General features: G+C 46.9%; 1 protein-coding gene across 1 annotated transcript in view; it reads right to left on the bottom strand.

Annotated features, from left to right (window-relative positions):
- Positions 1 to 18,488, bottom strand: part of PID1 (phosphotyrosine interaction domain containing 1) — a 199,460-nt gene extending 180,972 nt beyond the window's left edge. Inside the window, exon 1 of the mRNA XM_024563736.3 lies at positions 18,174 to 18,488. Coding sequence (XP_024419504.2) covers positions 18,174 to 18,203 — 30 coding nt within the window. The 5' untranslated portion in view covers positions 18,204 to 18,488. The remainder of the gene's footprint in view (positions 1 to 18,173) is intronic.
- Positions 18,489 to 20,709: the final 2,221 nt, after the last annotated feature.

Raw genomic sequence — 20,709 nt, forward strand, 5'->3', positions numbered from 1 at the left:
AAATTAAGAGAGATGGCAAATAATTATAAAATATCATTAGTTTACTGGAGGACCATCTAAATAAATATATTTAATGGGCTTGTATTGCGTTCCCAGCTGTATGCTCCCAGCATTGTGCCAAGTGCAATGAGACACGCCATGAGAAATAAAGACCCAGCCTCCTCCTCTAGAGCGTAGAGACTTATGAGACAGAAGTCCACAAATAATTCTAATAACCAGGACAACTAGAATGAGCTAAGCGGTATAATTGCAACATAAGAACAAAGTGTGGACACCCAGAGAAAAGGGGTAATTGATGGCAACTGGAGACCAGGAAAGGCAGAAGAGGGACAGTTTCATCTGCTGCGGCAGGATTTTGGCCCCCTGACCAGAGCATGTGGGTAATGAAGAGCATTTCAACTAAGGAAACAACACAGCAAAGGCATCAAACATCAAAACACAAAAGTGTGGGCAATGGCCCAGCGCGCATGAAAAGGGAGATGATGAGGACGGTCTACGAGTTCGAACCCAAGCATCAAAGCAAGTCCCCAGCATCTGGTAAGGATACTTCTTCACAAACACTGACCACAGAAGGGAGGAGAGGAAAGGTTCTGCCTAATCACCAACATTTTAATTCACTGGCTTTATTCCATACAGTTGTCCCACATCCAATGTGCAAAAGACTACAGAAAGGAGAGGGGGAAAAACAAGAGATGTGAGCTAAATAATATTTTCCCAAATAAGAAATTAGCCAAATAGCATCTGTCCAAATAAACATAACAATTCTAACCTTCTGACCACTCAAGATGCGATTTCTATTTTAACCACAGAGTCCCTTTTTTCATTAACTCTCAGCAATTCTCAACACACGCCCTTTGACAAAACACATTTATTGAGAGAAGGGCTAGAACACCACGTATCCATACCAGACCTGCAACACCTGATGGCTCACGTCTAGGACCATGTCAGTTTCAACATAATTGCACCCAACCACCGGGAGAAATGCCAAGGTCCTGAGACAAAGAAACTCCCCGATTCTGGGGATGCCCTACTGTCCACATCTGCCCTTCCTTTAAAGTTAGCACCTGTGGTGGAGATGATGGAGCGCCTGCCGCTTTTCCCCTGGTCCTTACTAACAGAACTCTGACTCAACTGGGAGCAAAAATGTGCCCAGTGAAATAAAGTATGCACCCTCCCAAGCAACATGCGCCTAGGTGGTGTAGTCCTCGTCCCTGAGTTGTTCGAATCCTGCTTGGATAGGACTTGAGGGAAAACTTTCGTGTTCCTCACAAAAAGGCCCTCACCCTTCCCCATTCACAGCATCTGAGGATGGAAGTTCCCACCCCCACATAATAACAACCAACTTTATATTTCACTCACTGAAACCTTCTCCAGCATGTGCAATTCCTGTAACCACTTCTGTAGACCCACCTTATAATTTAGCTTGGCTTCTCACCCCCAAAATAAAAGATCAATAAACATTTGTTGAAAGTAAAGCCTGGGAGAAAGGGACATGGGAAGAAGCACTAAGACAAATCTCAAGCAAATTCAGTGTGGTTTTGCCGCCCTGTACTCAGCACTAATCAAACCTGCAGGGCCCAGCTCTTTCAAACACCGCGGTCCCTTTTATACCCAAAAGGATGCTGACCCACACAGAGCAATTTTGTATTAATTGAAAATATGCATAAAGTCCAAATGCGACTATGAATCAATAATGAATTTAAATATATATTTCTTTTAATAAAACACATAGGATTTGAAACGTGGTTGACATATTTGCAAAGTATATATTTTTGGTCTATAGGGTGTGTACATATATGTAATGCATGTAGGATTCTCAGATGTCTTGAAATAATCCCATGGCCCTCCTGAACTCCCAGGTCCATAGGTTAAGAATTATTAATCCCTAGTAAGAGCATGTTAGCTGAGTCCATTCCACGGTCGGCACACCACCCAGAACCACAAGGATAAGAGCTGTGACAAAATTATGAGTCTGCCTTCCACTCTGGCCAACTTCAGTCTGGTTTTACCGTCTGAGGGAGGCTTCTGCTCCTATTTACAATGTGAAGCTTAAAAAAAACCATGTTAACACTCATAAAATTGTTATGCTACATAAAAATTCCCCCGAGTCTGAGATGCCCATAGAAATGCAAGAGATGAGAAATAATTTGCTCTATCACACATGGTTTATTTACCAGTAGGCATTAATAGCTTCAAAGCAAAGTTACCCGTCCCACTTAGAGGGGCCAATGATTGAAATAAAAATAGATAAACACTATCAGACCCTTCAGATACCAAAAACAGGCATCTGATATGTTCCAAGATAGACTTTTTCAAGTCCACGTTACAAGAGATCAACAACATAACAATTTCTTCCAGTCCTAGGATCAAAATGAATCCATTTGTTCTCTCATCCATAACCCAAGAAAAGAGTTTTGATGACCATCTAATGCAAAGACAAATGCTCTCTTAATCATAAGCAAAAAAAAAGAATTTTTTCAGAGACCCAAAAAACAATGGCTTTGAAGCAACAGTCAAATTTGTTTTTGTCCAATTCAGCTGGGACTTCAGCCCACCAAGAGCCCACAGCTGCTGACAGGAAAATGGGAGAGGAGAGGTGGTGATCGCCCCTTGAAAAAAGCTATTTAAAAAATGTCTTCAGGCTCAGCAGTTAGCAAGAGAGTTCAAAGAAATTCAGGAATGGAAAGAACATCACTCATTAACTGTGAGGAAGAAAGAGGGTCAAAAAAAAAAAAAACCCCACGGGGGAAAAAACACAGATGTTGCCCCAAATCACAGAGTAAGCCTACCCGACATGTAGAATTGAGATCTTTGCAAATTAAGTTTTATGTCCAAAAGACCCCCTCCAAGATTTCCTTGACCACTCGCCCTTCTCCTGGGTACCGTGCCAACACATGTCCCCTCCTCCTGAGAGCACGCACGCCTCCCACGGGTCAGCCCCTGTTCAACAAGGGCATTAAATTACCTTGTGAAGAAAAACGCCAGTTCTCTGGGCCAAGGAGTAAAGACATCAGCACTGAGTCTGTGCTGTTGACCATGAACACAGCAGAGAGACGGAAACCCCAATCAGGAGGTTTTTAGACTCGATTCTTCATTCTCTAGACTGCCTCCCGTCCAGAAAAGCAGTGAGCTGTGTCCCGCAGACAGTCTGTCAACAACCTAAAACAGATCCCGGCTGTGCTCTACGTGGGGATATTTCAACGTAATAGCTCAACATTTCAGTGAAATATTGCAATGAAGTATTTCAATTATTTCAATTTCCCCAAGAGGATTCCCACAGGGGGAATGGAATACGAATTTGAATCTTCCTGGGTTGTACAACACTCTCCCAAACTGGCACTTTTGCAGAGCCGTTCGTTTTCCACAAAGCTTCGAGCTCCTGGAGAAAAGACGAGAGGGTGGGTGGGGAGGGGGTGGGGGGATGCCCAAGCTAACCGATGCCAGATGAACTTTCCTGGATCCAGAGAGCTTTGTTTTGAAGATTTCCACCTTGTATTAAGTCAAAGTGGCAAAGCAGGTCTTGAAGACTAATTGAGGAACTACATTCTCTACCCAGAAGGTCAGGACTGCCGAAGTTGGAGGTATTTAACTTCCTGGGCTGAAGAACCCACGTTGTCCCAGAGTGAACTTATGGAGCCATTCACATTTTTAACCAACAACTACAAATGCTCCTCAAGATCTAAGGCTCAGACAGCCTGAGACTGTCTTTTCAGCTATTTTGGCCAAGACGCCTGTTTGCATCCCTGAAACCATTTCTACCCAAGACTCAGAGTGTGTGCTGAAATTACTTTATTTATTTTGGATGCAGCGAAAGCATGATTACTTAAAGTGACACTCTGCTTTTTCAGGACAGATATTTGGCAGGAAGGTAAGAGTGACATCCAAGTTATAAAAACCTTAAGATTTATAGCAGATGCCAGAGGAGGGCTACGCCCTTATAAACAATGAAGACAAAAATCTTTCTCCAACGATGGGCCAAAACATGGGAACTATGGGCCAGGACTATAGGATAATCAGGATTACTTTCGTTCGGTGGCGCTCACTAAAGGAAGGATAGGTGCATTAAAAAGGCCAAGGAAAGACACGTTTGCAGCCTTTCTTCATCCCCCAGTTACCCACACACACTTTGTACAAGCAAAGCAGACGCATCAGGAGAGGCGTGTGGGTCCCTGGGTTTCCGGCTGGTCTCTCACAGGTACTGCAGGCGTGACTCCCCCACTTTTCTCCACATCAGTGCTCTGCTGCACACACGTCGCTTTTGTGGACCAGAATCTGAAGACTGCATAGCAGTGGTTCATGGAAAATTCCACCTGCAGAGCGATCAGAGTTTGTGGCTGCAAGCAATGGCCACCAAGGCCACTGGAGCAGGAAACATAAATAAACAACGACAGTGATGCTGGACTGAAAGGAAGGCACAAGGACCACATTCAGGAAGGTCAGGATCAAGCAGCTCCTGGGTCCACACAGCAGGACAACAGTTTCCTCAGACCATGGTGGTCAGAATAGCCAGTTGGGGCTCCTTTCAGCCTTTCTGTCTCCCTGCTCAGGGCTGCAACTCCTGAGCAAAGTTGTCTGAGTAATCCAGACATTTGGGGCACACATTGACCCCTAGCTAAAGGGGGACACATTAATTGACATCCCCGCCTTAAAATGGAGTCTTCCCCCGACTGGAGTGGGGAAAGAATAGTCCTCAAAAGTGGTATCAGGGTTCTGTTACCAGAAGATGGGAAATGAAGCTAGGAAGAAAAAAAAAACCCAGAGATGTCCACTTCTACATCCACTTCTACTCTACGTAAACACTCTTAGCATTCCTACTGACTTGTTTATTTTTTCAATTTCTAGGGACAACCTTGGCAAAAACTACAACTAATGTTATTGCACAATGTTCTGTGTTACGATGTTCCATGTAAAGAACCACATGATAATTTCCAGGGTCTTCAAATGAGGGAAAAGTTTGGAGCTCCAGATGAGCTGGCACACATTCTTCTAGTAGATAAGGAGAACTAAGTAACTCATCATGTTTCTTTTCTTACTTAGGCTGCTAGGAAGCTCAGAGGTAAAAGTGTCGAGCTCAGTTATGGTAGCTATCCTTAGTCTAGGTTTTCAGGCACAACTAAATCCCTCCCTTCCCGATACGACTGGTACTTGAAAGTTTTGTTTCAGTCTTATTTTAATGCTTCAATAATTCTATATTTCATTTTTAAAACTTCAAAAAGGACTTGAATTTTTTTTATTACTAACCAAAAACCAACCTTTTCAGAACTATATAAGCGTCTAATGTATAACTGCATTTTCTGAACCTTTAAGTTGGCCATGACCTTTGCACTCAGCATCAAGTCTTCCTTTCTTTGCTACTGCAGAGTGAAACTTGGGCAGCAGAAACTAGTTCAGATGAATTTCTGATCTTAAAATGTGCTAAGGGGGGGCAAAAGATTAGACTATATTAGATTAGATAGAAGAACGGACAGACCTAACTCTGAGTCCAAGTGTGGGGCGCAATAACCCTCAGAATAATTCACAAACTTTTATTGGAAGGGGGTCAAATGGAAGAGCAGCAGGCAACTCTGGCAAACCTATAGTTTAGGCAGCTAACTCGGAGGAATGTGGGCAAGCTGGGGAGCCAGGAAGCCCACAGCCTAGAGCTTCAGGAACCAAGCAGACTGGTAGAGGGTGGGAGGTCCTGTGGTTTAATAGCTTGAGCCATTTTCTGGTTAACTTCCTTGTAAACTTAACGCTAAAATCAGAACGCCATAACTCTGCAGGACACGGGCAGAGTTAAGGAGAATGTTGGCATCCCCGGGAAGGGAGCTGCAGATCAGTTCCCAGGATGATCAGGAAACATCAGCAGAGTGCTTTTGAGTGTTTTGGGGGTGGAAATGGGAATTCTTAAATATAAAAGGATTGCCACCATGACAGATGTCTTTCAGTTCTGGTTTCCTGAAATAGCATTTGAATGGTTCTTCGTAAACTGATAATCAGGGAGGATTAAAAATGACTCTCACCCTTCAAACTTCCCCCTTTTTGGAAGCAATCTGTTCTAATGTTTGGCAGTAACAATGCCCGAAATGAGCCAATATTCTAACAATGAGAAATTGTCGTTGCCTGGCGTGGGATATGAAAGAAACAGAGATTGGCATTTAGTGACAAGTTGGTGAAGCCCCTCTCCTCTGCCTGGAAGCCCTCCCAGATGCTCACGATCAGAAAATAAGACGGGGAAAGCATTGCCAACCCCTGGCCATGGCCTCCCAGGAGAGAAGAGATAGTGGTATCTCCCCACTCCAGCCACACAAACTCCAATACACGGCTCCTCCCAAAAAGGGGAGAGAAATTGGGCTGCAGGCACTAAAGGTGAATTCCAGAGTTGTGCCTGGAGAGCAATGAATGGTACTGAACAAATAAACTTAGTCACACAATTATTTATCACCTTGGCCTTTAAGAGTCAGGAGGCCAAGAATCTGATCCTGATTTCAACACTACGTGAACTTGGGATTCAGTTCTCCCATTAGCCAAGAGAAGGGCCTGACCTAGACTTGAGTCCCAGACTCAAGCACCAGAAGCAAGTGGTGAACCAGTGAGATGTGCTCTGTAAGACCTGGGACAAGCTGGACACCAGCTGGTCAGTGGTCACTACATGAGAATCAGGCCCACACTGCTGAGACCCTCCCATTTTCAGAGAGAATCAGCAAACCCAGATTGTCTTATAAATTCCTCCGATTTTTCAATCCTGGAGCCTAATTTGTTAAGTTTTTACATACACTGAAGGAGGCCAAAGAAAACATTTTTCTAAGCTAGAGCCAAACCTCAGGCGCAGTTTGTCAACTTGAAGGAGTTCAGATTCTGCACTGAAGTGCCCTGTCCTGGGGGAAGCTCCTTCACCAGGGACTGGGATTATCCGGTCCCCCGTGTGGAAATTCACAGGCATGGCATCTTAACGGCTGTGAGAAGTCCTGCTGTAAACCAGACTCGCTTTGTTCCACCTGGCGCTTCCTAAACTCATGTGAACCCTTCTCAAACTGAACCCATTTTGGGAACTGAACCCTACAAAGGGTTCCCAAACTGAACCCTTTGTGGCAAGACTACATGAGCAGCTTGCTGAATGGGTGCTCCGTGGAACACACTTTGGGAAACACCAAACCGCTCTCACCTGCCTGGTTCTAAAATGCTGTGCTGCATTTTACCTGTTTGCCCTTGGACCTGAAGTAGGGGGAGAAACTAGCATTTACTCCTTCCCACAAATTGCCAGATACCTGACTGAGCACTTTGCATTCCTTATCTCAATTAACAGTCAGGAGCTAAATGTTGTTATCCCCACTTTAAAGTTGAGAAAATACAAACTGAAGGCCTGGGGTAACCCCAAAATAAGGGAATGGCCAAGATTTATATCCATGGGGGCCTGACTCTATAAACTCCACACTCCTTCCACTGCGTGGTAGCCTGCGTGCGCCATGGGTGGTCTGGCTTACAGCCTCCGGAAGTGGTCTCATCACCTCCCCTTTCCCCCCAGGCTGCCCACCCCTGAGGCTTTGGATATGCCCTATATCCAAAGTGTCCAGGCTCTTCAACTAGAAAACATGACCTTTCCAAGAGAACCAGAGAGTCCACGGAAGCGTTCAGGACAGGGAGCGGACGTGAGCACTAACGCTTTTGCTGAAAGGAACAATGCACCGACAGCCAGCAGCTGTGGCGAACCTGTGACAGGTGGCTAACTTTTGCAGGGTCTGCACACGTGCGGGGGGTGGCTAAGTCCCCGTGTGACTCCCTCCACCCTGCTGTCACTTCCTCATTTTTTGTCTGCACGTCCTTCACCCCTTTGACTCCCCGATGTCCCCTCTTCCTAGCTTTCTAGCCCATCTGCTATCCCTCACCTCAACCTACTTCATTTCTTTCCTAGACTCCAAAGCAAATGCAGTTAGGGAAAGAAGTCAAGCATCTTCCCTGCAGAACATGGGGGTGACCACATATCCTGGTGGCCAGGAGACACTCAGTATATACCTGCTGTTCAAATCCCTTCCTCCCATCCCAGACCCAGGCCACTACTAATCTGCTGTCAATCATTTTACATCGCTACCAGCAGAGCGTGAGAGTTCCGCTTCCTCCACATTCCCACTGACACAGGGTGCAGTCGAAGCCTTTTTAATTTTAGCTGTTCTATAGTCGTGTAGTGATATCTCATCGTAGTTTTCATTTTCACTTTCCTACTAAGGATGTTGAACAACTTTTCATGTGTTTACTTCCTATGCATGTAACTTCTTTGTTCAAATCATTGGCTCATTTTAAAAAGTAATCGGGCTATCTTATTACTGAGTTTTGACAGTTCTTCATGTAGCCTGGGTACACGTCCTTTATTATAGACATGTGACTTGCAAGCATTTTCTCCCAGTCTTTGGTTTATATTTTCACACTCCTACAAATACTTTTTAAAGAGCGGAACTTCCTAATTTTGATGAAGTCTAATTTATCTAAGTTCTCTTTTATTGAATGTTTTTTATTACTGTTCTAAGAAATCTTTGCCCATACTAAAGAAACTTCTGGATGTGATGGATCTGTTCATTATCTTGGCTGTTTACACGGATGTATACAAAGTCACAGGGAGTTCCTGCTGTTTTTGTCTAGAAGTTTTATGGTTTTAGGTGTCACATGTATGTCTACAATGCATTTTGAGTGAATTTTTGTATACGGTCCAGGTGAGCTACGGATTGAGGTTTCAGGTTTATTGTCAGTGATGTTGTTTTTGTTGTTTTGCAAAGGGATAACCAATTATTCTAGCATCATTTTGTTGGGGAAAAAATGACTATCCTTTCTCCAGCGAACTCTCTTCTTCGCACCTTTGTCAAAATCACATACACTTGATCAAAAAGCAGAACTCACATAAAAGGTCCTCGCTGACAGCTGCTAAAACTTACAACAGGCAGATGCTTTGTAAGCATCTTGACCGACTGCAGTCTTAGCCGGTCCGTCTAAAGGAACACGAGTACAAGGGTAAGGCTTGGATCCTTGTCACAGTATTATTTACAGGGAAAAACAGAAGAAACATGGACATGACTGAAGCATTCCCCAAATGAGGGAGGACTGAATAAATTACAGTCCAGCTCCACCTCAAAACTCTATGCAGGTACTAAAAGGAATGCGCTGGAGCTACAGGTCCTGAGCAAAAGGGCAACCCTTGAAACATTTTCATGGATGAAGTAAAGAAAAAAATTACAGAGTGATTTTATATCTATTTTATATATGTGTGTATAGATATATGTTATATATGTGTGTGTGTGTGTGCATATTTCTTGAGATATGTGAGAAAGCCTCAATATGTATCTACATACTTGTGTATGTTTGCAAAAACCTGGGGAAAGTTTTGGAAAAATAACCACCAGACAGATCACATCAGTTTCCTTCGGGGGTAGAACTGCGAATGCGGGAGTAGACGATAGTATTAACCTCTTTACACACTTCCAAACTGTCTGATTTGTTACCTTGTTACTCTAAGCAGATATTAGTTTGTATTTTTTTAATCAAGTGGAAAATCATATCACGGCCTCATGACCTGTAACAGAAGTGTCACCCCATGCATTTCACATCAGTACCACTACATAGAAAAAATTCTCATTGTTTATTTTGGAGGGGGGATGGTTGGTTTTGGGGGGAGGTGGGGAGAAATATATTGGTGAATAGAGGGTACTCAAAAGAAAATTCCACACTAAGTGTTACGGGTTGAATATTGTCCCTCAAAAATTCATATGTATTGTAGAAGCCTTAACCCCCAGAATGTGACCTTATTTGGAAACAGGGTATTGCAGCTGTAATTAGTTAAATTACAATGAGATCATACTGGAGGAGGATGGATCCCACTCAGTAGGACTTGTGTCTTTATTATAAAAAGGGGAAATTCAGACACACAGGGAGAAGGCCACGCACAACCTGGAGTGACGCTGCCACCAACCAAGGAACGCCAAAGATGGCCAGCAAAGCCCCAGGAGCTGCACAGCAGGCGTGGGAAAGCTCCTCCCTCCCAGCCCTCAGAAGGAACCAGCCCAGCTTACACCTTGATTTCACATACCCAGTCTTCAAAACTGAGAGACAGTGAGTGTCTGTTGCTTCAGCCACCCAGAGTGTGGCACTGTCTTACAGCAACGCTGGGAAACTAATGTGCTAAGCCACCAAGAAGTTGAGTAAAAGCAAAACAGCTCCGCATCAGTACCACGGTCCCACAGCCCCGCTCAGCTCCTAGGGAACACCCACAGGAGGCTTAGAGAGTAAGCAGGGGTTTCCACGACCCCATGGTCCAGGTGGCTCCTCCAGCAGGATGTCACACACACCTGAGGATGAGCCGGCCCGTCCTGCAGTAAAGGCATCAAAGCTTGTGGTGGGCAGAAGGGGCTTCGGAATCTGTGCTGATCCTCAGCCCCACAATTACAGAGACCCTGGGAGGAAAGACTGGTCATGAAAGGATTAGGATGGCTCTATCCTTGAGGAAGGATAACAATTAAGGAGCCCTCTCACCTGGCAGCTCTCCCCTTCGCTCCTGTTCCACCCCCTCCACCCCCTCCCCCACACAGGCGCTACTCACTCCCTACCAAGGAGGGGAGTGAGAAGCAAGACAGCATTTGGACATGTGAGCACCTTTGCTCTGAGAAACGCAACCCCAGAGAGCTTCTCTGCAGTGAGTCAGGCTCCTCACCCTCGTCGGGACTGGGGACATCTACCACCAAGGCTGCTGCACGAAAAAGAGCAGTTTCTCCAGGCGAGCAAGGGTTCCAACACCTCATGATGTTTATTTTTTGTCTTACAAGTGAGTCCCAGAATAGGAATACATTCTTCATAAAAATAATTTACACTGTTACTAAGTGAAAACGGAAACAAAACAAAATACTGAACCAGACACAAATAATCAACAACCAGACACACTCTGAGGCTGACCTAGAGGCCGATTTGAAATGGACTGTAAGGTCAACCTACACATTTTCGTAGCTGGGAAGATCAAACCCCAGAACCTGCCACCTGGAGATGTTGCACAGACTGGACTGTTTTGTGATAAAACTCTAGCCCTCCCTTGCTTGGTCTCTGCCTGTCTGGAAAAGTGTCGCTGAGATCCACCTTACATGACTATTTTTCACATCCCTGCCATATTTTTTTATTTTTTTATTTATTGATTTGAGAGAGAGAGTGGAAGAGAGAGAGTGAGGGAGGGAGGGAAGGAAGAAAGAAGAGGGAGAAAAACAGAGGCAGAGGCAGAGACAGAGAAGGAGACACATTGACTCATTGTTCCACCCATTTGTGCCTCCATTGGTTGACTCTGGTATGTGCCCTGAGACTGGGGATCGAACCCCCAACCTTGGCACATCAGGATGATGCTCTAACCAACTGAACTACCTGGGTACCAGCCATAATTTTAATTACCAAAGTTAACTATTTCTCGAAGCAGGTATCTACTCCATTTTCCAGAGGCCCTTGGCTTGCCGTTTTTTCCTAGGGTATTGACCGGAACCGGATCAGGGTGAGAAAAGGGATATTTCAGTTGTTCTCTAATATCTGTTTTCATTTTTTTCAAACCCACTATAAGTAAATTCATACTCAGCCATAAAAAGAGCACACTATACACACACGTTCACTTCGTCCCAGTGTAGAACATGGGGCATACCTCGCCCTCTAGAAACCCAGAGAACAGTAAAAGGCAATGTGGTTTCAGTTATGTATGAGTTTCCCACAGCTGCTCTAACAAATACCACAGACTGAGTGGCTTTCAACAACAGAAGTGTATTCTTTCACAGCTCTGAGGGCTGGAAGTCCAAAATCAAAGTGCTGGTAGGACCACACTCCCTCCAAAGGCTCTGGGGAAGGAGGTACCCCTGACTCTTCTCACTTCTGGTGGCCGCCAGCAACCCCGGGCGGTCCTTGGCTTGTGGTAGCATAACTCCATGCTCTGACTCCATCTTTAAATGCCCTTCCATCCTGTGTCCCCTCTGTGTCCTCGAATCTCTCCTGACAAGGACACCAGTCACTGAATTTAGGTCTCACCCTAACCCAGTATGACTTCACCTTAACTCGATTACATCTGCACAGACCCTATTTCCACTCACAGGTAATGGGTTAACACTTCAACATATCTTTCAGGGGGATTAAACCCGCAGCTATGAGTGAGACCAGGGTTTGAATCTGAATCTTGGTCCCTTGGTAGCCATGTGAGTATAAATGCCTCAAGTAATCAAAAACCCAACTAATATAGGCTTCATTCACCAAGCAGGAGATGGTGTTTCTCTCACAACTGAAACCTCTCTTATCAAAGTAAGACCTCAGTCGCCCCAAGTGAGAGAAGATGGAGGAGGCCATGGCCCACAGACGTGAAAAAGAGACCTCAGGAGGATGAGTGGCCCGAGACGAGGGGCTTCTGCATCAATTGGGGGAGCGCAGCTCGCTGACACTTTGGCAGCATTGCCATATGCCAAAGGCACAGAGCGAGTCTGTGGCTGATCCCTGACACTGTCCTTTTCCAGTTTGTGGCCTGAGGGTTTGGACCTGGTGAATACACTGATGCTTTACCACTGGTGAGCCACTAAATTGGGATGAAAACTTTTTTTTAAAGGTAACATAAAATGATAGTAGCTAATTCCACTAGACTCTAAGGAGGTCTGTGGACAAACATCTCAAGTATTTCTTTTTGCTCTGCTTAAACAAAGCCTCCGTTTAGATGTGTGCCCAATGGGGCTGAATGAAACACAGTGTAGTCATTGAGGGTTTCTGGGCTAGTTTTCTTTGCTGACCACTAACGGGTCCCTGGACCGCTGCTATTCGGAGTCACATAGTACCGTGGAAGGGAGCCGGATCTCCAGCAGCCTTGCGGCTGTGCAGGGCCAACTCCTCCGGGATCCACCTTACAGGACTAATAATTGACACGGAGTCAGTGCCGAGGGAAGGGGGGAGGAGAGAGCTAACGTGGAACATCAAAGAAAACGCAAAAGTTGCCTAACACCTGAGATAACCCAGTAGGGTCAACATTAGGCAATGTGACAAGGGGTAGAGAATTTTCCCCAAGGTTAGCATTTTGCAAGTCACTTCCTAGAGACTTTGCTGACAAACTCAGAGACAGACCCAATGATGTAACACAGCATTTTAGTTCACCGAGAAGTAAATGAGTGATAACTGTGAGTTTTCTTTACGAGCGATGAGACCCAGTGCTTTGTGCTTACTCCACCATGAGGGATGAAGAAAAACAACCAACTCTACAATGGATTTAGTGAGAAACCCGTGCCTCTGTACAAGCAGTTGCTCCTGAACTCTCCCACCTCCTTCCTCCCTTCCCCCCACTTTTGGCCTAACCAAGGCATGACTGCAGCTGCAATCAGGCTTGACCACCAGCTTTCAAGGTCTCTAGTTGGAATATCTGCTACATGCTGACATTGAAGAGAGTCTTAAATGGCACTTGGGGACTTCAGCTTAACTATGACACAGCAGCTTACTTCCCTCAGAGATCTGGGCTACCAAAAAAAGGTAGCCCTGGGTCAACATAGGCAACCACACTGATTCAACAAGAAATGCGACAGCGGCCTCTTTGAGCAAACGAGACCATTATTCTAATTCTGTGTGTTAATAGCAACGGCAGCAGCGTGGGTGGAGCACCCTGCTTTGACCTGTCCTTCTGGACCAGGGACAGTGGTTCAGAAGTAAGCGCTGGTTCAAGGCCCCACTCAGTTCATTTCTGGCTGTCTGCCTTTGGCCACATCATGTCAATGCTCTAGCCTTCAGCTTCTTTATCTATAAAATGGGGATTCAAGTGGTTATGGGAGGTAAATGAGCTGGATAACTCAACTAAAATTCCTCAGCACAGTGCCACACTCACATGTGTTCTATAAACGTGGCCATTGTCATTAGCTTCCTCGCTCCATGGTCCTTTCATCAACCTGGTCTGCCTAGAAATGTGTCCTGTCTACCAAGGTGTTCCCTCTGCCTAGCAGGCCAGGTCTGATGTTCTCCAGCTGACATTCTGGAGGGTTCTTCCGTCTCACTTCTTAGGGAAAAAGCAGAAGTGGCATAAGAGTAGAGATATAAACTTGAAACAACCCATATTCCAAGCCAAGGCAAGATCTACCAGATATGATGGGCAGAGTAACGGCAGGGTAACCCTGGGGGAAGAAGGCCTCTTCCCTCCTAAAACCTCCAAATTTATTTCATTAAAAACATCACCCTTTTTATCAGCCAAAAGTTCAATAAGGAATCAAAAGAAAGTTCTTCAGGCTCTGGTTTTCTCGTGATACTTCCTCTTTTCACCCTCTTTTGGAGGCTCTAACGTCCAGCCGTTGGCCAAACTGAGAGGGGAAAAGAAAGTGGAAAGGCAGAAAAAATGGCCCAGGCTGAGAAGCCAAAATCTGGCTTGACAGATAAAAGCTTTGTATTTTCTGGATCTACCATGGAGAATCTTAATCTCGGGGAAGACAGGCACATGATTAAATGGGAACCTTTATGGAATGCTTCATGAGAAGATGATTAGACACAGACTCCACAATTAGCAATTGCTGGCACTTATTCCCCATCCTTTCTGATAACCCCATTCCACTCTACCCGTGCAATATCCACACCACAGGGAAGGATGTGTTGGCCTCCTTTATTTTGTTATCCTCACCCAAGAATATGTTTTTATTGATTTGAATGAGACAGGAAGGGAGAGTGAGCGAGAGAAACATAAATGTGAGAGAGAAACATCCATCAGGTCCCATCCATACACGCCCTGATCAAAGATGGAACCCACCACTTTTTGTGGTGTGTGGGACGACATTCCAACCAACTGAACCACCCAGCCAGGGCTGGACTCCTTTGTTTCTAACAATCTCCATTCATCTTTCTCTAGCTCTCCTCCTCTCTTGACTTAAAGAAAAATGTATCTGATAGCTCACGGAAGACATACGCTCAGGGAAATACATGTTCCTTATGTCTGAGTAAGTCCTCATTCGGGCATGGATGAGTCTGTCGCTGCTAATGGATCCGCTCAGCCCAATAACCAAGACAATCAGGATATTCATGCAAATTTTAAACACTGAGGCCAGAAGTAATTTCATCTCTATTTTTAAACAACCATACTTCACCTTTTCCTACTGAAAAGTCCCCTTTACTTCTCTGAGCAGAACCTGTTTCAAATCCCTCTTTAAAAATGTATAACTTTCCCCAGTACCTCCAAGAACAAAAGTCTGCTGCTCAGAGGAGATAGTGAAAGGGAAGAATTCAGATTCATTCATTTTTAAAAGTTGGGGTGGTCATATAAACCTTCACATCCCTTTTGATCCCATTATGTTTTTCATGGCAGAAGCTCCCAGCGAGGGCTCGAGCGCGATGCGGCAGAAAGTTTTAACATTCAAGGGAGCAGATGAACTTGCCGCGGTTTGTGTGACTGAATGAGAAATTACCCAGCTCAGGCCTGCTCGGGGCAACTGGTCGCTTCGCCTGCACTAGATGTGGGTCAAACAGCAAAAACTCAGATCAGAAAATACAGCATCGTTTTGTTTAGCAAAAAAGTGGGTTTGATAATGACAATCCCACCAGATCAAAGATGCCATCTGTTCAATTCTAATTAGTTAGGGGGTGACTGCCCTCAGCAAAGTTTTTCCACATTCCCTCGGCTAGGGACCCTTTGCATGGGCCTCATCGAATAGGAACTAATAAAACCAACTAGGAAAAGATGTCAATTCTTCGCTTCCAGTGTCTCTTCTGTTTCTAGGTGTCTGTACAATAAATTGATAACTCAGTCCTTAGAGGAAGCTCTGGGAAAAGCATCCTTGGAGCATTTTCTTCACTCCAGCTCATCTAAATTAGAATGTATGCATTAAAAATTAATTTAAAAAATTAATGAGGTTACTGGAGAAGGTCAAAAAGATTAGTGCGAGAAGGGCGGGGCTTCGCTAAAGAGCAGGCTTGTCATTTATTTCCCGGTGGAACCCGACTGATTTCCACAGGCACAGAATCTGGACGAGCGAATGCAGCCCATTCACTGAGGAATCACTGAGGAATCGGAAACCAACATGCAGATATGGTGGTGCCCTGAGGGCAAAAAGGGGAAGAAAAAATCCCAGACATCAGAGACTATGACACAGATAACCACAAGGAATGTAAATAAAATATTATTGCAAGCAGTTCACTCACCACCTCACGCTCAACATCACCCTCCCCCAGAGCAAAAAGTAAAAGCACACAAAGTACGAGTGTTTTAAACAGTGTTGAGCTGCTCTTTGGGGAGAAGCCATGAGGATGAAGCCGTTTCCTTCTCCATGGGGCTCACTTTGATAATCACAAGGGTTGAGATGGACTTTTAAAAGAGCACCGGGCTGTTTACTAATTCACGTTTGAGGAGCAGGAGGTCAAGCCCCACATTGACAAGCACCTTCCAGCAGTAACTTGATCTTCGTCAGCGATAAGCCCTGTTTACTCGAGCTTTCAAAGCCAAAACCCGGGCTCTCTCAACATGACACCTCTAAATGAAATAAATGCATTGCAAACACAAACTGTAATGAACCGGACTCTTGCCAACTGTACATGTGTACATTGCACAGAAGAGCCAGGAGGACATTTCTAGCAAGGAACGATCGCCCTGCGGAACGCAAGCCAGAGCTCTCTCCTGCCAAGGGTCACGGGCTCTGGAGCACACAGCAGTCGCTAAAGGAAACACGCCGATAGAAATAACTTCAAGGGACAAAATCCACAAACTCCGCCAAAGCATTGACCATCAGGCCATAAGAACCACCTTAAGGAACTGTGGCTTCTGCTCTTGGAGGACCTCCAAGAGTTACCCACCTCACTTGATGGGGAGCCCTCCATCCCCCAGCCCTCCATCACCCCCTCCTTTAGAACAGAGTCCACACCCCAACCAGAAGGAGGAATTCATACATACAATTGGTAACCGGTGCCACTGCCAAAATACATTGACATCACCTTTGATCAGTCAATCATTCAGTGCCCAATGATGATATTCTCTTAACCAAGACAAGGAGGGGGCCAGAGGCTGTTCACCACCCCCTCCCATTTCCAAGGCTACAGGTCCCTCTTCCTGTTTAGTCTAACACCCTGGGGGACCGGCCTGATAGTGATAGCTCCAATTCTGTTCATGTGCACCCACTCCCCTCTTATCTCAGGCCCAGAGAGGTGCAGACAGGGGCTGCGGGGCATCTGATCCTGCTAAAAAGAGGTGGTCTGAGCAGGTGACCCCTCCCTACGACAGGGCAGTCTGGAGCTTTGAATTTTCATTGAGAAAGCTTCCAAGCCAGCCAGGGCCCCCCCGGCTTTCCCCATCAGAACTCTGCAGACACCCTCGGCCTCCAACTGTGCTCTATTTCACCACTTAAACACTTCTTCAAACTTTACTACAGAACAATGTGGCTCTGAGCCTGCCAGAAAAAGTTCACTGCAGGGCTCAGTGGATAGTATCTGGCAGAGCAGCTGCCCTCCCTCTTGAGAATACCTTTGGGCAAGAGGAAGTCATCAAACCTCAAGTCGAGGGGATCCCAGGGTTCCCAGTGTCCCCTCTGAAAACGCAGCTCTTTTTCACTTCAACCCCCTTCCCAACGCCATAGCTTCAGAATCCAAATGAAAGGGTTTAATTTCGGTAGACAACTATGAAAAACTTTTGATGGGATGACCCAGGACATAATTATTCCTGGCTTAACTTAACTTTTGATTTTCAAATATCTGGGGGAGCTTAGGTTCAAGGGAGATGACAGGAGAGCGCCGGCGAAAGGGGAAAAAAGGAAAGAAGTAGCATACCATGACCAAGCCAAACCAAGCTTGATATTTCCAAATTATATTGGCAAATGGATGTTTTCACAAATCATTTGTTCTGTCTTTCCTGGAGACAAAAAGAAGAAAAATATCTGGATGCAAAAGCCCCAACCCCAGACCAGTGAAATTGTGTCAGTGGAATGCAATCTGACATTGCTGGTCAAAGCCCAACCGTGTGTATTCCAACACGCGCACAAGCACCCCCAAGCCGAAAGTTGTGACGCCCGAAGCAATGCCTTCATCAATTTATCACCCCCTCGCCCCTGCCGGGTGCCTGGCGCTAGGTTAAGCCAACAGCATCATGTTCCTATCCTTGTATCTTACACGGTTGTTCTGGGCAAATCGCTGCAAGTGGGCAAAGGCACCAGCTCGGCTCCTCTGGCCCGGGCTCCTCCTCCTCCAGGCTGGCCCCCGGTGCCCCTTACCTGCAGGCGCTCCGTAGCCGGCTGCCACATCTTCCAGCCGCGGGGTTTGGCAGAGGAGACACTGGCGAGACTCAGTGGATGCGCCTGGGGGCGAGGGGCTGCGGTGCCGCTTTACATCTGGAGTCGGTGTCCGCGGGATGTGCGTCGCCAAGCGGGCCACCACCGCGGGGTGGGCGCAGGGGTCTGCGAGCAAGAGGGGGCGGCGCTGTGCTCAGCTGCCGGCAACTTGTGGGCTCGGCCGCGCGCCGGCTGTCCTGGCGCAGCTGCGAGAAGACTGCGCAGCTCCGCCCGGGCCCGCGAGCGCACAGCGGCGACCGCTCCCTCCTCCTCCCCCAACGCCGCCGCCTCCGGACCTGCGCGCTCTGAGCATGCCCGGGGCCGGCGCCCGCCCGACAGCTAGCACCCCAGGGCTGCGGGGTTCGCGGGACGCACTGCGACGGCCCCAGATCCCCGCGAGGGGAGCGTGGGGAGGCCAGAGGCCAAAGCCTGCGACCCTGCTCCCGGTGGGAACCCCAGGTGGGATGGGGCGTGGGAGAGGGGACAGACTGGCTGGGGAGAGAAGAGGGGTGCTTCTTGAAGAAAGAAACCGCAGCCCCTGGAGCCCTAGGCTTCTGGGCAGCAGGGATCTTTGAATTGCCTGTGATGTGCCTGGTACTGTGCTGGGCGGCAAACTTCCATTCATTCGTCCCACTCGAGTTAACTGAGCACCTATTACATGCTCCAGTCCCTGAGGTCTGAGGATAGAGTCAAACAGAGTAGAAGAATCTCCATTCTAGTTGGGGAGACAGTCACCCCTGAGAAAACATGAGAACAAGTATTAGGCCAGGTGATGATAAATGTTGGGAAGAAAACAAATCAGGGCTGATGGGGGAAGAAGGGGAGGGGGCACTGGGAACGTCTAGAGTAAGAAGACCCAAAACATGTACTGAGGGGAGACATGCTGGTGAAGACTGGGGCACATACGGCCACATGAGGACAATCCAAGATCCTCCATCCTTTATCCCTGAGATCTGCCAGGTGCTGCAGGGCTCTGCAAACCCAGAGATAAGCCACCAGCCACCCTGAGCTCCCAGGTGAAGAGGCTAGTGCTGCCCTCCTCCCTAAATAACCACCTTTCCTAAAATGGCCTGGCTCTTCCCATCTTCTGGACAACTAGGCAACATAAGTATTAATATTCCCAACTAGAGCTAGAACAGATCGGGCTTCTGGAATGTGCACTCAGATGACTTTGAGGCCAGAGCCCTGGCCATGCAGCTCTCAGTGCCGGGACCATAGAAACACCTGGAAAAAAAGAGCAGCAGCCCGGGTCCGGGGGAGGAGAAACTGGGCAGGGTGGAGATGCCCCGCTGCCTCTGGAGGGCTGATGAAGAGTGTGGGAGGGGAAGATGGTGAAGCAGAAGGACCAGAGAGACAGGAAGGAGAACACAGTGCCTGGGGGGGGCCAAGGCTCTCAAGAGGTGGGGTCCTGAGCCTCGGGGCTGGCAGAAGACAGGTCACACTGGGACAGGTGCACAGCCCGTACATTATCAAAATTAACACACCATGCCCAGAAGGATCTGTCCATTGTCGTGTGCAGGTAGAGTGATACCGGAGCAGTCCAGAACCCAGCACTCAGCTCCTCAGCTCCTCCCAGCTACCATCAGAGGGACAGAAGCCCAGTATCTCCCAAAGCTTGTACAGCAAAGATCCACAGAGGTGCCCATGGAGAGCCACTCAGAGGAGAGTCGCCCAGTGGTGCTCCAGATCCAGGGCTCCGACTACCCGTGATGCTCCTTTCCAGGCCAGACCACACAGTTGATGGTTGGTACCACCCACCCAGGCAGGGCCAGGAACCCCATGCCACAGGAGCCTCTGGCAAAGCCACACAGATGCTTCTGAGAGTCTGGTCTCTGTCTCCCCAGATGGCCACAGGACACCCCCCACCCCGATTCACTCACACCCCTCCACGCCCCCAAACACCACCCCTAAGCCCGCCTCCTGACTGCAGACCATGAGGACTCACTTTCTCAGCTCCTTCCTCAGTCCCTGCCACTTGCTCTGGACCCATCAATAAACCCCTCGTGGTGAGTTGTTGGTGTGCCAGCCCTACGTGGACATGCATCTCAGATGCTTCGTCATGTGGTCTCTGTTTTAAGATGATGTTTTTTGCTTCTCCAATAACTGTTCTTGCACAACTCCCACACCTGAAAAATTCCTGGTGACAATAATAGGCCTTCCCAGCCTCCTAGTTCTCTTTTATCCAATCCCAAAGCAGAAAGAGATGCCCTTCGTGACAAAAATCTAGAAAATCCAAATGTGCCTATTAAGCCACTCAGGAAGCTAAAACAGGAATATGCGGTTGCCAGGGATGTCTTCAGACTTAAGCTCTGAAACCTTCCTCAGTCGCAGACGCCTCCGAGGAAAAGTGATTTTGTTTTAAATAGCAGTAGGATGAGATAACGGGCCTCAATTCACATCCCATTAGAGCGTTAAATCCTGTCTTCTCACCTCCTAGTGTAATTAATTGTTGTGACTCAGTAACGCAGCTTTTAGTTCC

This window comes from Desmodus rotundus, chromosome 2 (assembly GCF_022682495.2).
Source record: "Desmodus rotundus isolate HL8 chromosome 2, HLdesRot8A.1, whole genome shotgun sequence".
Lineage (NCBI taxonomy): Eukaryota > Metazoa > Chordata > Mammalia > Chiroptera > Phyllostomidae > Desmodus > Desmodus rotundus.